A 17,068-nucleotide genomic window follows, 5' to 3' on the forward strand; every position below is an offset into this window, starting at 1 on the left:
AGCCAGATAGTCAATATTTTAAGCTGTGTGGGCCATGCAGTGTTGGTTGCAAATACTCAACCCTGCCATGGTAGAATGGAAGCAGCTGCAGACAATACATAAATGAATGGGTGTGGTTGTGTTCTAAAAAACTTTATTTATAAAAACCGGTGACTGGTCAGATATGGCCCATGGGCCCTTGGTTTAGAACCATTGCTAGAATTTTCCCAAATAACTAGAACATACTTAACCTAGTTGTTCAAGCTTTTATTATTTCCTGCAAGAACAGTTATAAAAGTCCCCCTCTCTTGTCTGTGTTGCCAGCTGCCTAAATACTCCCCTAAATACTCCACTCGATACAGCTGCCAGAGTGATCTTATGTTTTAACACTATGTCACTGCTATTCTTTAAACTCTTCAATGGCTTAGCACTACTCACAGAAAAAAAAAAGTGCATACTTCTTAGCACAGTATAAAAGGCTCTTTGTGCTCCATCCCCTGCTTTAGTCTCCTCACAATATCTCTCTCTACCACCCTTTCCCTGCTTTTCATGCTGAAGTAATACTGAATTACCCTAGCATATCATGCTATTTTGTGTCTCTGTTACTTTGCATATGTTGTTCCTTCTACCTAAATGACCAGAAGTTTCTCTGTGAAAGTTCTTCTCACCCCATGAACTGACCACATCTGACAACTTTCTCTTCCTCACCTCCCATGTACTTTCTATGTGGAGGACAGACTGTGAGCTGCTCAAAAGTAGATGATTTACTTCTTTGCAGTTGTAGTATTAACCCCTAGCACAGTGTCTGGCATACAATAGATGCTGAATAAATCTATTTTGAACCAAAGTAAACCGAAGGTACCATAAATGATACACTTCTATTTCAGGAAGGACAATAACACATTATTTTGAAAGAAAGAATCAGAAAAGACTTGAAGAAAATTGTGGCATATGAACCAGGTATTGAAAAGTAAAAAGAGATGGTAAAGACTCTCAGTGAAGAAAAAAAAAAAAGCAGAGAAGTGGAAAAATAAATTAATGTCTGATGATCACTGAGTATTTCAATTTGACTAAAGTGTGTAGAGAATAACTGGGAACACATCCGGAAAGGCTAGCCTAGAATAAGGTCTAGAGGACCTTAAAGACAAGGCTAAGAAGTCTGTACTTTGTTCTGTAGACAAAGGTGCCTCACTGAAAGTTTCTAAAGGGTAGAATGATATGAAGTAGGAATATTAATCAAATAGAAGATGGATAGTAACAATGAGAACTGAAAGATACTGCCAAGGCAGAACTGACAAAATTTGGCAAATGAGTTGATGTGGGATACAGCAGAGTGATAGGAATCAAAGATAACTGTGAAGTTTCAAGTCTGGGAAACTGAGATATCAGCAAAATAGAAGCAAAAAGGAAAGCATTAAAAAAAAAAAAAGACTGGAGGAACAATGATTCTCTCTCATCATTGATCTCTCTCCTTCTCCCTCACCCCTTCTACCTTCCTCTCTGAAATCAATAAAAATATATTTAAAATAAACAAAACATCCAGGTAGAATTATTTAATTATAAATTGAAAGTGGGAGATATACTTTCAAGAGATAAGACATAAATCTGGGAGTCACTTATCTACAGGTGATAACTTTATTTATCAAAATAAAAGTATCCTCGTATATATTTCTACCAGAGTATCAATACATTTTTGTAATACTAATTTTGCAATACTAATTTGCAAACATGTCCATCCCCCTGACTTTGAATTCCTTGAGGGGAGAGTCCATGCTTTATTATCTTCATGTCTCCAGTTTAATAACTCAAAAATAGCAATTATGCAGTAGATTTGCTGAAAGAAGCAGCCCTTATAATTCTAAAATGTAGAATATCTAACTTCGTATGACATGTTACAACTCAACACAGAACAAAGATTTAAGAAATTGTTCAAAACTTCATCTTCACGCCCTGACCGGTTTGGCTCAGTGGATAGAGTGTCGACCTGCAGACTCAAGGGTCCCAGGTTCAATTCCGGTCAAGGGCATGTACCTTGGTTTTGCGGGCGCATCCCCAGTGAGAAGTGTGCAGGAGGCAGCTGATTGATGTTTCTGATTCTCTCTCCCTCTCCCTTCCTCTCTGTAAAAAATCAATAAAATGTATTAAAGAAAAACAACTTCATCTTCACATGTATCAGATGGAGGCAACCTAAGGGAGATGAGTCAGTGGTTACTATGGGGCACATACTACCATTATTTTTCCAGCTACTCTGAAGATTCAGCAGTGGACAGTTAATTACTATTCCCTTTACCATGAATTTTCTCTATCAAAAGTCAGCATCACCCCTAGCCCTTGGTATGCTTGAAAGGAAAGAGAAAGAACCCTGGCACAGTATTTACAGGGCTGCAGACTCCTAATCTATTAGTTGACTGACCTTTATGTGTCTGTTCATAGCAGTGGATTGTGCCGCTCGCACCAGACCCTCCAATTCAGCACCGCTGAAATTCTTGGTCTCTGTGGCCAGTTCTTTAATATCTACGTCTGCAGAGAGTAACTGATGCCCTCTCATCCTTGCTGTGTGGATGTGAAGGATTTGTAGTCGACCTTTTTCATCTGGTAAGCCTGATAAAATTGAAAATAAGGCAGATATTATTTTATTCCTAATGCTTTCTTATAGGTACTCAAGCATGAAAACATCTGCTTCTCATGATATGCAACTTCTCTAACAAACATTAAACCACTGAGTTGTATGATTTTGCTCCTGCTAATAAACTCTACATCCCCCACTCCCACGCCATCAGTGACAGGTCTACTTACCTATTTCCATTTTAACTTCCAGTCTTCCAGGTCGAAGGAGAGCGTCATCTATCAGATCTGGTCTGTTGGTCATTCCTGAACAGAGATAGATGTTAAAACATACAAATAATCACAGTTCAAAAATAAGATAAAATGTCCCTTCAGTATATGTAAGATTAGTAATTTACCTTAGAAGCTACGAGGACATTTTATAAGTCAAACAGAAAACCAATTTATTCTCAAATAAAAATATCACTTGTTCTTGACATGTTCTAATGAAAATACCTAGAGACTTTGCTTTAGTTATAAATTATTTTGTTATAAATTTAGTTATTTCACTACTGTACAAGCCAATGGAATATAAATACAATAAAAACTTCAAATATTTAAAAAGAAAAATTAAGATTCAGAGAGGGCAAGTAACCTGTCTAAGTGAGAGAGGGGCCATATGAACATGTTTGACCCAAAGTCCCTTCCCTTTTTTGTAGGCCAATGGTTTTCAACCTTCATAAACAACAGACTGCTCCCTCCCTCCACAAAAGTCATCTTAAAAAGAACCGCAGTACCTAAACAGTTAAAAGATGAAGTTATGATAGAGATGCATGATCTGAAGCTCATTCCCTGGGCCTCACAGACCTTGAAGCCCCCCTGACAACCCCTGGAGGTCTACAAGACCCACTTTGAAAACCACTGCATTACATTGTGCTGCCTTTTAAATGGGTGAACTATATGCTTAAATCCACGAGTCACTAAAACCCACCTAACATTTGTCCTGTTAAGGCTAGACATTAAAATAGTCAAGTTCTTCAATAACACTTGATTCTAATTTGGAAACATTGGCAAAGTAGTATAATTACAATCTATACAGATCTTAATTCCGAACCCATGTGTCTAATGTTTTTGAAATCATAGCACTTCTTTAAGCAAACATACCAATGACTAAGATGTTGTTCAGCTGTTCTACCCCGTCAATTTTGGATAGCAACTGGTTGACGACAGTGTCATGGACTCCTGTGCTACCAGCCATGCTCCCTCTCTGCTTGCAGATGGCATCAATTTCATCAAAGATGATGATGTGCAAACCACTGTTAGCACCAAGCTAGTAAGGGAAGAAATTATATTATAGGGCAAATAATTAAAATAATTTGAATATATTAAACAAACTAATCCAAAAGGCAAAACAAAACTTTCCATAGATGGACTTCGCTCCATACTGACTAATAAATACAGCAAGTCTAATCATGGTTGTAGCCTTACAAAGGTGTTAGAACTACATTCTCAGAAGTCTGTAAACTGCAATTATATTCCAGAACCTCTTATTTAATAGCCATAAAACAAACATACACATTATATATTGATGCAAGTGAATAAACCATTATATACTAGTAACTAACTGTTCATTTACACTCATTTCTTATCTCACTATTTAAAGGAATTCTTATACTTATCAGATGCATTTCTTAAGTCAGTGAATGACAATTCCCTCCTAGTTTCCCTAACTTTTGGTGAAGGGATTGTCCCAGAAACAGTAGATTTAATGTTCATTTGTTTGTCACCTTATATTGCTAAATGGTAACTCTACCCAGAGGTCCACTGGGAATTGAGGAAATAGGGGAAGGAATTGAACATGATTCACATTCAGTCATACCACATGAAAACAGATTATTTTTTCCTAACAGTAAAGTGAGAACAGAGACACAGTTTACAAAAAGAACACAGTCAAGCGGATGGTGTTTCTTCTGCATAGTGATTTCTGTTTTAGTTTATTGGATATAGTCATTGTTAAAATAGTTTGTATATTTTAAAACTTCAATAGATGCAAAAACTTATAAATGCTAATTGGTTAGATTAGGTTAAGTGGACCTTCTAACAATTTATATTTAAGTAACCAAAGGAAGAAGTATGCTTTAGAAATTTTTTTTAAAACAAAAACATTAGGGATTAATAAAATGAAACAGGTGAGAATGAACAAAACCTCAATATGACAACATATGGATAATATTAAGATGGACATAATGAGATTAAGGATTAGATATGGTTGGTAGTCATTAAACCTCTGGCAAGAATATAATTTAAAAAAATAGGTTTAAAGCTTAAAAAATGTTTTTATTGATTTTTTTTTTTTTAAAGACAGAGTAAGAGAAGGATAGAGATAGAAACATTGATGGGAGAGAAACATCATCGATCAGCTGCCTACTGCATGCCCCCTACTGGGGATCGAGCCTGCAACCTGGGCATGTGCCTTGACTGGGACACAAACCAGTGCCTCCTGGTTCATGGGTGGATGCTCAACCACTGAGCCACACCAGCCAGGCAAAAAATGACCTGAAGGAAATTAGACTGGGTCTAAGTTGTTTTAAAAAATGAAAACCAAGTAAAACACTGTTTGATCCAGCAATTCCATCCCTTGGCTTATAGCAGCTCTGCTCATAAGTGCCCCAAACTGGAAACAACCTAAATGCCCTTCAGTGGGTGAATGGATAAACAAACTGTAGTACATCCATACAATGGAATACTACTCAACAATAAAAAGGGATGGTTGATACATGCAACAACTTGGATGAGTCTCAAAGGAAATATGCCAAGTGAAAGAAGCAAGTCTCAAAAGGTTACATACTCTGATCCTATTTATATGACACTAGAGGCCTGGTGCACAAAATTCATGCACAGAGGGTGGGGCCTCAGCCCAGCCTGCACCCTCTCCAATCCGGGACCCCTTGGGGGATGTCCGACTGCCGGTTTAGGCCCGATCCCGGGGACCGGGCCTAAACCGGCAGTCAGAAATCCCTCTCACAATCCTGGACCACTGGCTCCTAATCGCTCACCTGCCTGCCTGGTCACCCCTAACTGGCCCCCCTGCCAGCCTGGTCACTTCTAACTGCCCCCCCTGCTGGCCTAGTTGCCCCTCACTGCCCCCCCCTGCCAGCCTAATTGCCCCCAACTGCCCTCCCCTGCAGGCCTGGTTGCCCCCAACTGCCCCCAACTGCCCCACTCTGCCAGCCTGGTCACCCCTAACTGCCCCTCCCCTGCCAGCCTGGTTGCCCCTCACTACCCCCCCTGCCAGCCTAATTACCCCCAACTGCCCTCCCCTGCAGGCCTGGTTGCCCCCAACTGCCCCCCTCTGCCAGCCTGGTCACCCCTAACTGCCCCCCCACCACCACCGGCCTGGTTGCCCCTCATGTCCTCCCCTGCCGGTCTGGTCCCCCTATGCAGACTGCTGTCCAGTCGTTTGATTGTCCCTCACTAACCCCCCTGCCGACTGGTCGCCCCACTCAGCCTGCTTGTTCAGTCGTTTGGTCGTCCCTCACTAACTCCCCTGCCGGCCTGGTTGTAGGCAGCCACTTTGTGAGGGCATGAGGGTTAATTTGCATATTACCTCTTTATTATATAGGATTCTTGAAAAGACAAAACTATAGGGATGGAGAACAGATCAGTAGTTACCAGGAGCTGTTAGCACAGGGAGAGTGACCATGAAGGGACAACCTGAGGGAATTATTTTGGGGTGATGTAAATGTTCTGTATCTAGATTTTAGTGGTGGTTACATAAAACTATACATATGCTAAAATTCATAAAACTGTATACCAGAAGAAAGTCAACACTACTTCAGAATAATAAATAGAAACACATTACTCAGAAATTGTTCTCCTTCCACAAATGTTTTAAAAACTAAATTCAAATCTGAAAAAAAAAATTTCTTAAAATCATATTTATTGAACAGATGTCTGATGATAAATGATAGCTTGCTGTTTAAAAAAATTAAACACCAAAAAAAAAAAAAATTAAACACCAAAAACTATTCATCTTTCCATCTGTAGAAAGGACTGAGGAGGAGGAATTGGAACTAAAATCTTAGCTTTACCAAACACTTCCACATAGTAGGGTATTAATTCTTGCTGTCTTTGGTACAAAATAAGGACATTCCTGTTTATGACTGAAAAACTGTGATTCTACATTATTTTTATAAGACATTTTTATTCAAGGTTGTCTGCCAATAGAGCATGAAACAAACAGCTGCTATAATGTATGAATTTTGCTGTCAATGTGCCTTATGTTGCCAATGGAATCATGACTTCCTTCTCAGGCCAACCTCAAATATCATCTCTGTGGAAGGGAAGCCAGAGACAATAAGAACACTGTGTTTGATTAAATGATCACAGGAGCAATCTGTCCTAAACATAATTCAGTACAATTCTGACCTTTTCAGAACCTTACTAATCTTGTGACCTGTCATCAGGTCCCTTCCCCCAACCTAGTCAGTATAATAACATCAATTTTTACAGGTGTGTTACTTAAATAAAGCCAAATTCTTATTGCAATAAATTAGGAGTCAGGTAAGGAGATGTCAAAATTAATGTTCACAGATTAATGTAGCTGAATCATCAATAAACCCTTTACCAAAGAGTTTAAATTTCTACAATGCAATCCTCTTCAACTTGCTGGCTTTTAGTTCTGTTCTTACCATCTGAAAAGTATTCCCCCATAGAAACAGAGCTGATGCTATTGAGCTCCTGGCAACAGCTTCGAAAACCACAGTTCTATATTTAACTAGTTTGACCTATATGCAAGTGCTCCTCTCCGTCAGCCCGGACTGTCCAAAATCACAGAGGTGATGCTTTTCTTTATTATGTAACACACATATACCCTCCATGGGTTCATTAGCTGAGTATACCAAGCCATTTCTGGATGTAAGACTTGAGAAAGTTATAACTGAAAAGGCTGGCTATGAAATTCCCTACTTAGAAATTCTCTGCCAACTCAACATTATCATTAATTGTGTCATATTTAAACTGTCTGCAAGTTTATTTATAAAGATTGATATCTCATGACTTTTTTTCTTAGAAGTCTTCCACAGACCAAAAAGGAAAATATATTTAAAAAAATAAAATAACACTCATTCTATCTGGCAATTACCATATGGGTCCACCGGATCTTTTTATAAATCTAAGCTATATTATGCTATTCCAACATTCTAGAAATCATGTCATCATTACTCATCAATTACCAGTTATGCTAAAAAATGATTAAAATAATAAAATGAAAGAATGATGAAACTGCTTAGAAATAGATATCACTATGATATCATCCTTCAGGTTTCTTAGTGTTGTCCAAAGTATTGTATCATCTTTCAAGAAGGTATAAGACAGCGGTCGCCAACCTTTTGGACCCATCGACCACCGGTTGGCGACTGCTAGTATAAGAGAAATCTAGAGATAGCAGTCACCATTTTTGTTGCCTGATTTTAGTTTTAATGGAACACAGTTAAGAACTCAGATGTTTTAAATTCTCTGGCCATAATGGCAAAAAGAAAAAAAAGAAAAGAAAATTTATAGAGAAAGATATTTCACAATTACATGAATCCGAAAGTTAATACAAAGAGTGAGACAGAAGCACTTGAAACTCTAATGAAGATGGTGAAAGTGATCGTAAAAGTAAAATCTCAGACTATGTGCTTTCAGATGATAATATTCTACATAATTTTTTTCAAACTCAAGAATGAGTGAATATATTTCTAAGGACATAAAGAAAATATGACATTGTCATCCAGTTATTTATTCAACAAAAAGTCTTCAGTGTGCTGTATTTTGTGACAAGAAACTAGGCCATCTCATTTTTCTAAAAGAACACATGACAGTATTCCTCCACCTTTTATTTCATCTGTGCATAAAAATTTCCTTGGTATGGTTTCTAAAGACAAATCTGAAGGCAGGCACTATAGAGAGAAGACCAGAAGAAATAGATAACATAAACATAAAAAATTTGGATTGACCATTATAAAAGGTGTATACATATCTAAAAAAAAGTTTTGCAAGTATGGAGCATTTTTCTTCAACTAAATTATGAGCCAAAGAGTAAAAAAAAAAATTCTTCAAGTATTGTGTCTTGATGATGCCAGTGCAAGAGAACCAGAACTAATGATAAGCTAGAATCTATTAAAGATGTATTTGAAATTTATAAGCAGTATACACAAGTTCATGTATGACAACTGATGGACAGTGAGTTACATTCAGAAGCTCTGCCCATTTTGGGTACATATGTCTTCAAAATCAGGAAAATATGGAATAAAAATTTGGTTTGTTATATTTACATTCTTATTAAATATTTTAATAGTCTTTCACTTCTCTTTAATTTTACATATATGAATTATTTATAAAAAAACTTTTAAAAAGGAGTTATTTCAAACCAGATAATAAATGGTGATGACTATTTTTCTTGGTATACTGAGTGTTGAAAAGATATTTGAAGCAGAAAATATTGTTAGTACTAGAGATGAACTATAAAACTGAATTTGTTCTGGGGCTGTCTGAAGAGTTGAGATCAGTTACTGAACTCGCACCATCCACCAGGACCCATGACTGCTAGAACCAATGGGGCTGAAATGACTGGAGACCTGAACATGAACAAGAATTTAATGAAAACCTCCTTGTGTAAAGCAAAAGTAATTAAGTGCTCAACAATGAGACTTGAAGCATTAAAGGGTTGTTATAAAGAAAATATTTAAAAATTATTTTTATCAACAACAAAAACAAGAATAAGTAGGAAATAACAGGGTATGTTAGATTTAGTCAACTTTACTAGATTTAAAAAATTAGATATTATGACTTTGAGGATTACTCATATTGATCCATGTACATCTATTATTCATTTAAATTTTGGCAGAGCACTGGAAACTAAGAAAAAGTCAAATGGGAATGCTGGGAATGAGAAATCAGTAACTGAAAGTAAACCAAGTAGATAGGTTTACATAGATTAGACACATCTAAAGAGAGAATTAGTGAACTGAAAGATATTAGACAAAAATAACCAGAGACAAAGGATGAAAGAAATGAAGATAGAAAATAACATAACAATGATTAACTATAGGTGTCAACTTCTTTGGTATTTCTCTTGCTTGAGGTTCATATCACTTCTGGAATCTATGGATGGACGCTCATTAGTTTTAGAAAGTTCTAAACCATTTTCTCTTCAAATACTGCTTTTGCCCCATCGTCTTTTCCTTTCTGAAACTTTAAAGACATTGTTATGTTATTTTCTATCTTCATTTCTTTCATCCTTTGTCTCTGGTTATTTTGTCTAATATCTTTCAGTTCACTAATTCTCTCTTTAGATGTGTCTAATCTATGTAAACCTATCTACTTGGTTTACTTTCAGTTGCTGATTTCTCATTCCCAGCATTACCATTTGACTTTTTCTTAGTTTCCAGTGCTCTGCCAAAATTCTCAATTTTGTTTCTCTTTGAATGAGATAAGAATAGTTTTTAAAAGTCTGTATCTGAGAATTCCAATATCCAGAGGCCCAATTTCTATCATCTTTTGTTGTCTCTGTGTGTCTGATTGCTTTTGATTATACACCAGAGATTTCATTTGTAAACGACAGAAATAATTTGAGGCCTTCCTCCAGGAAGTATCTACAATTCTGCCAGATACCTGGGGGCACTAGTGATTTAAGAACCCTCAGTCTAATTCTAGAGAATGTCATGATTAAAAGCTGATCTACAGCCTCTTTGAGAATGCTCTTCTATTTCTAGTTAACCCTTAACTCTATGGTATAGCCCTTCAGGGTCCCAACTCAAAATGAGGCATGTTCATCAGGTGTTCCCTCTTTGTGGGCCATAGGTGCTAATCTCTGCCCATTACTCCCACTAGCCTAGCAAATTCCAGCACTAACTAATATCTCTAGAAAAACAGTGACCTTTTCCCTCTGAGCCTCCGTATATCAGGGTATTATTATTATTATCATTATTATTATTATTATTATTATTATTATTTAAAAACCAGGGCCTTTTTATCTGGGCCTTTGTTCTTTGATGCCTTCAAGCAAAATATAACTAAATCTTTTGTTGAGCTTTTCTGATAGTCTTCAGTGCCAGGCATGATTCAAATTACCTAATCTGTCACTACCAGAAGTAGAAATGCCAGATTTTATCCACATTTTCACCAATTTCATTACTCTTGCATCCACTGCTTCCTTCTGGATTCAATTTCCTTAATTCTAAAGTATATCATCCTTCATATTCCTCCAGAAAGCTTCTGTGATTAGTTAATTCTATTAGTCTTTGCTTGAAAAAATGTATTTCCCCTTTATTCCTGAATGAGAACTAAACTGTGTATAAAATTGTAAGTTGACAATTATTTTCACTTAGCTCTGTGAAGATACTGTTCCACTATTTTCTGATCTGTTGCTGTCATTGAAAAGTTTGTTGTCAACATAATGGATCTCCCTTTGTATGTCACTGTCATTTCTTTTTTGTTTATATTAAGATGTTTCTCTTTTTTTCTTTGACATTCTCCAGTTTCACTACAATGGGTCTAAAAATAACCTAATTTTTACTTATCCTATTTGGGCTGATGGTGCTATGTGAATCTGAGTATTTATGTGTTTTATCAATTCTAGAAAATTCTCAGCAATTCTATTTTTTTAAAAATATATTTTATTGATTTTTTACAGAGAGGAAGGGAGAGGGATAGAGAGTTAGAAACATCGATGAGAGAGAAACATCGATCAGCTGCCTCCTGCACACCCACTACTGGGGATGTGCCCGCAACCAAGGTACATGCCCTTGACCGGAATCGAACCTGGAACCTTTCAGTCTGCAGGCCGATGCTCTTTCCACTGAGCCAAACCGGTTTCAGCAGCAATTCTATCTTTGAATATTGCTTCTATACTACTTTATTTGGACTTTTCACTTTAACTTTGTTATCTCCATTTCTCTTTCATATTTCCTCTTTATCTCTCTGCGCTACATTCTGGAGGATTTCTTTAGATCTATTCTCCTGTTTGTCACTTCTTTCTTCAGCTGAAACTACTGGCTTATGTTTAACCTGGTTGCTGAGCTTTAAATTTTGATGATAACATTTTCCATTTATTGAAACTATTTTAGCTTCCCCTATGAGAAGCTGTTATGGCCTGGGCTGTTGGAGCATTCCTTGGGGTCTGCTCATATCTAACAACCCTATGGTATCATTAGCCAAGGATTCATTTTAAAATTATTTTCTCAGCTTGGGGACCCCAGACCACAGATGGAATGGTTTCTGTTGTTGTTGTTGTTGCTGTTTGGTTTTTAAATCATAAGCATGAGTCAAGGATCCACAGTTTAGAATGGCCATGAGAGATTCCTTAGCTCCTACTTCAGAACCCAGGTTGTTAAATGTTTTTATTTCTCTGTGCTGGTAGACAAATATCTTTAAGTCCATTCTTTTCATTGAGGACACAAGCCCTTTGAAGGTTCCAGTTCCTAGTCCATACCTTAAGTGGGTTCAAGGACTCATTTTCTGCTCTCAGTGGGTGCTAAACACCCAAACTCATATATTACCAAAACCAAAGCTTCAGCTCCTATCTTTATCATTCAAATGTTCAGAGTTTTCTCTACATTTCTGAAGATTTCATTTTCTTTCCTGAGAGCACAATTATGCATTTAAAATGATTTTTTTATATTTTACCCAGCATATGAAGGTGTTTGTAGAAGGAAGGTTTCAAGTTGCCTAGTCTACTATATTGCCAGAAACAAAATCCCATGGCATTATTTTTAAACACTCTGTCAATGAAGCAAATATTAGTAGATTAGTTTGGGTTTTCCAGGGTAATAGAACCAAGATCCACCCTATTAGTCACCTGAAAATATACAGATATATATGTAGATCTATATATCTAGATAGAGATCTAGATCTCTATGTATCAATCCAGCTAGCTAGCTAGCTATAGAGAGATTAATTATAAGGAATTGGCTAACACAATTATGGTGACTGACAAGTCCCAAGATCTAAAGATATTTCTGTTCTATTCAGGCCTTCAACTGATTGGGTGGAGCCCACCCATATTAGGGAGGGCACTTGCTTTACTCAGTCTACAGATTCAAATGATAATCTCATCCAGAAATATCCCCACAAACACACTCAGAATAAAGTTTAACCAAATGTCTTGGCACCCTGAGGCCTAGACAAATTGACACATAAAATTAACCACCACATAGTAAACTCTGGTTTTATTTTTAATTAATTTTATTATTTTTCTAAGACTCAAATCAAGCTTGCCTCTGGGACCTAACAACTCATACCTGTCACTCTACAATTGAGTAGACTCACTGGTAAGTAAGCTAGCTTTCTGCACATGGACCTAACATACACATAATTCTACGAGTCCCTTTATAGATTTAATTCCTCCCTTTCCAAAGGATGAGTTCAAGTCTCTGGAAGTAATGTGGAATAAAAGTGTCACCTGAAAATATATTCATGATTTGTTTTTGTAAAACTTTTGGCTTATACAATCATCTATCTTTGTATTATGAACATGTGGGTAATGACATCATGTAAATCCCCCATAATCCTGGTTGAGTGACATAACTTGGTACTAAATAAATTTCACCCTCAAGTTTTTAAAAATATAGACTGTTCTAACAAGTTTTCCACCATAACGCTGAGTTTCATTCATCCTATAAATGATAATAAACTTTTACTGAAATATAGTTATATTAACATTACCCTCCTTTGCTCCTCTTCAGCATCAGCAAAGAGTTTACGAATGTTAGCTTCTGATTCTCCCACGTATTTGTTAAGAATTTCTGGCCCATTGACCACTTTGGGCTCTCTTGCATTCAACATCTTGCCAATCTGTCGAGCCAAGAGAGTCTTACCACAACCTGGGGGCCCATATAACAGGATGCCTTTAACATGTTTGCAACCTAAAAAGGAAAAGAAAACAATCTTACGTCAACTAACTAAAATCCAAGTAAGACATCTAAAGGAAAATTTTCTTTCTTCTTCATATGCACGTAATAAAAAGTACAGTGATTCCATTAACATACATTAATAGCCAGGTGTCATGAACAGAACAAGAATGAACAAGTGAAGCTCTTTTTTTTTTTCAAATTCAGAAACAATTCCTACACCAGTACCAATATTTGCGGGGGAAGCTGCCAATTAAAGGTCTTTGGAAAAGTATTATTTGAACTATCATTTAGAACAAATCCTTTTAACTCTCTCTCTTTAAACTAAATACCTAATTAGGAACTATTACTTATTTTTCTATCATTCTTTACTTTAAAGTCAGGGGCAGGGGGAGAAATCTAGTGTGTTGTTGTTGTTTTTTTGTTTTGTTAATTTAACCTAACACAAATCTCTATGATACAGTAAGCTATGGAAACTCTATCTTAGTCATAGAAATTATAGGTCTACCTGCCAATACAAGCACTTGCAGAAAGGGCAAACATGTGAGTTGGATGGCACAGAGCAATCCATATGATCCAGATGGATATTACAGACTTTGTGCATAAAGTTAAATGTTCTACTTCACGTGACTAATGCCAAGTGAGGCACATGCTTTCTCAGAGCCACCCAGATGAAGTTCCAAAGGAAACTTCTTTTCTAGGCAAGCATTGCTAAATGCCTTAGAGGTATCATTAATAGCAAAATAACAAGAATAATAATCTAGGTGCCCCAGGATTTCTTTAGACAACTCTACATGAGCATTTACTCCATTTCTTAAGATTAGGATGACCTGTGGTTTCTGTTTACTCACTCTAGGAATTTTCATCTTTCTAGCAGTTTCACAGTTCAGATGCATGACTTTTTTAAGTGAGTTTTTTATTTCTCCTACACCAAAAAGCACGCTGTGAAATAAAAAATTATTGATTTCAGTGTTAACACTCAAAAGTAGGTAAAAAAGAAAATTTCTGGAAATGGAATATACATCTTATGTTTTCAATGATGACAATACATGTAATAACTCACATAAAAGAAATCACAAGATATAACCAGCTCTCCTAGAAATTCTACATTCTGAGGAGGAAGACCCTTTGGATTGCCAGTAAGTTCATTACTTCTATCATTATGTCAAAAAGGACTGACTCCCTTTTAAATCCCTGAAAGTAATGAGATCTGTGCTTATGGTAAGGTTGTGCTTATAGAGACTAGAGGACCTTATTTGGAAACCTTTGAAGACTTAGTCTTAACCCTCTCATCACAGAGCAAATTCCTGTCTTAAGAACCATGGCAAAAAAAAAAAAAAAAAAAAGAACCCTGGCCCAATAAAATGTTTTGGCCCTTAACCCACCCTTCAAGCATGAGTGGTAGGGAGATGAGGGGGAAGTCTCGAGCTTCTCCTAGAGGTCAATACCACCAAGCCCTACAGCATCCAAGTGACTGGGGCACATTTGATGAGGACTTTGGAACCTGCCTCCTAATCTTCCCCTCCAAGCCAACTGCTACCATCATGATTTGAAGCTATTCCTATTTATAAAACACCTGCAGAGGCAAGTGACAGTGGTGGTGAAATAGGTACAAGGAGAGGAGAGCCAGAAAGAAGAAAATGAAGATTTGCTGCGTACCTACAAAGTACCAGGCCTTATCCTCATCTCCACTTCCTTAACTTTCTCCACGTTTACAACTTCCCCCTAACCATACTTCCTTCCATAGTAAGTCATACTTTTTTCTCAAGGATTCTCAACTCGTTGGCCTTCTTATACTCCTGGAACACTCATCCCATAAGCCCTGAACACAATGTGGATTTACTGCACCTACACACTGATCACAGAGCACAGCCATAAAATATCATACCACTGGCTGATATCTTCACAATTTCATGCCATCCAATTTTAGTTCTACTCTCACTGCTTTCTCAGTCCAGCATGCCATCCTTTACTTGCTTTTGTGAGTTGTCTCCCATTCCCCTTAGTAATTATTCAGATGTTCACTGCTCTTCTCTTCTCAAGTGCTACCCATGCCATTAATTCTTAAAGATGACCTACATTCCTACTTCACATATTTTTTTAAAAAGACTGTGGACTCCCTTTAGCTTCCTGATTCCGTATCTACAAATTTATCTGCAGACACATCCATTCTCAACATCAACATTGGCTCTTAAAGGATGAGTTTCCTTCCTCTTCTCTAAGGTTTAAATTCCAATTATTTGTATATATACCTTCTTCTCCATTATTCAAGGGCAGTTACTGTCTCATCAATCCTGAATTGCAGACATGCAGCATAGTGCCTAACACATTATAATATGTACTCAATAAATGGCTGAATAAGTAAATTATGGATTCCTTTCCCAAAAAATAAATAAGTAAAACCTCAAAGAAAATGAGGGAGAAAAGACCCTTTTAAAATTTTTGTTTAAAGTTCTTAATTTATGGAACAGTGTAAAGTAACATAGCTGAACTAATTAAAATACCTAAAAAACATAATTGCAATGATAGGGACTTTGTAAACTTAGCAAAACAAACTACATGATATATAAATACTAGTCTTAACTCTGTAACTCTGTTTTTATATGTGAAAAATGCTCAATTTAATATGTTTTGAATTAAATTGACCCAGATTTTATAAAATAACTAAAAAATTCACAAAATAGTACCATGAAGTTTGAGGGAGATAAAATACATTTCCATGGAACTTATTATATACTAGAGGCCTGGTGCACAAGATTTGTGCATTGGGGGGGTCCCTCAGCCTGGCCTGCGCCCTCTTGCAGTCCGGGAGCCCTCGCGGGATGTCCAACTAACGACTTAGGCTCGCTCCCTGCCACTGCTGCTGCGCCAGCCATGAGCCAGCTTCTGGGTGAGAGGCGCTCCCCCTGTGGGAATGCACTGACCACCAGGGGGCAGCTCCTGCACTGAGCGTCAGAGGGACTGGTCATTTTGCCCTTTGGTCGATTTGCATATTACCCTTTTATTATATAGAAGGAGGATAATACAGATCTCTGAAATGACAGACTCTATTCAATATAACATCAACAGATGTCACAGAAGCTCTAGTCTGCATTAGAACTATAATTCTTTTAGGATCTCAAGAAAGCACATCAAAAATATACACTGACATATGAAGATTTTCAAAATCCACTTCCACAAAGAAAGCAGTTACTTAAACAAGCAGTGGAAATGAGACTTTGTTATTATCACTATTATTATAGCCTGTTCTGACTTATTAAATAAGCATTGGTCCCTAATTTTAAATGAATCATAAAAATTTTTCAAAAGTAATTCCATTCAACAAAAGTATATTAAGCTCCTGTTTGGACTATGCATGAAACTAGTATTAGGGATACAAACAAGAAAAAGGCCATCCCTACCTACAGAGCATTCTGGGTTTAGTAGGATAGACAGAAATTTAAAAAGGTTATCTACAATATAATATGACATTATCAGAGATATGTATAAAATGTTTTGGAACTTAGCCAAGAGAGACTTGATTCTGTCAGGGTGATAGTAGAAAATTAGGGATGCAAATAGGGGAAGAGGTAACATTCAGGTAACTTGAAGGATAGTAGGAGGTTCATGGCTGGGCAATGGAGAGGAAATGGAACCCTTAAAAGAGAGACTGG

General features: G+C 36.9%; 1 protein-coding gene across 2 annotated transcripts in view; it reads right to left on the minus strand.

Annotated features, from left to right (window-relative positions):
* The window catches only part of NSF (N-ethylmaleimide sensitive factor, vesicle fusing ATPase), a 121,072-nt gene that overhangs the window by 55,683 nt on the left and 48,321 nt on the right, over window positions 1-17,068 (minus strand). For both annotated transcript variants that reach the window (XM_008149570.3, XM_028157475.2), the window contains exons 9-12: window positions 13,231-13,430; window positions 3,688-3,853; window positions 2,776-2,850; window positions 2,393-2,580 (exon numbers count right to left, since the gene is read on the minus strand). In XM_008149570.3, coding sequence (XP_008147792.1) covers window positions 2,393-2,580; window positions 2,776-2,850; window positions 3,688-3,853; window positions 13,231-13,430 — 629 coding nt within the window. The remainder of the gene's footprint in view (window positions 1-2,392; window positions 2,581-2,775; window positions 2,851-3,687; window positions 3,854-13,230; window positions 13,431-17,068) is intronic.

The sequence above is a fragment of the Eptesicus fuscus genome, chromosome 20, assembly GCF_027574615.1.
Source record: "Eptesicus fuscus isolate TK198812 chromosome 20, DD_ASM_mEF_20220401, whole genome shotgun sequence".
Classification (NCBI taxonomy): domain Eukaryota; kingdom Metazoa; phylum Chordata; class Mammalia; order Chiroptera; family Vespertilionidae; genus Eptesicus; species Eptesicus fuscus.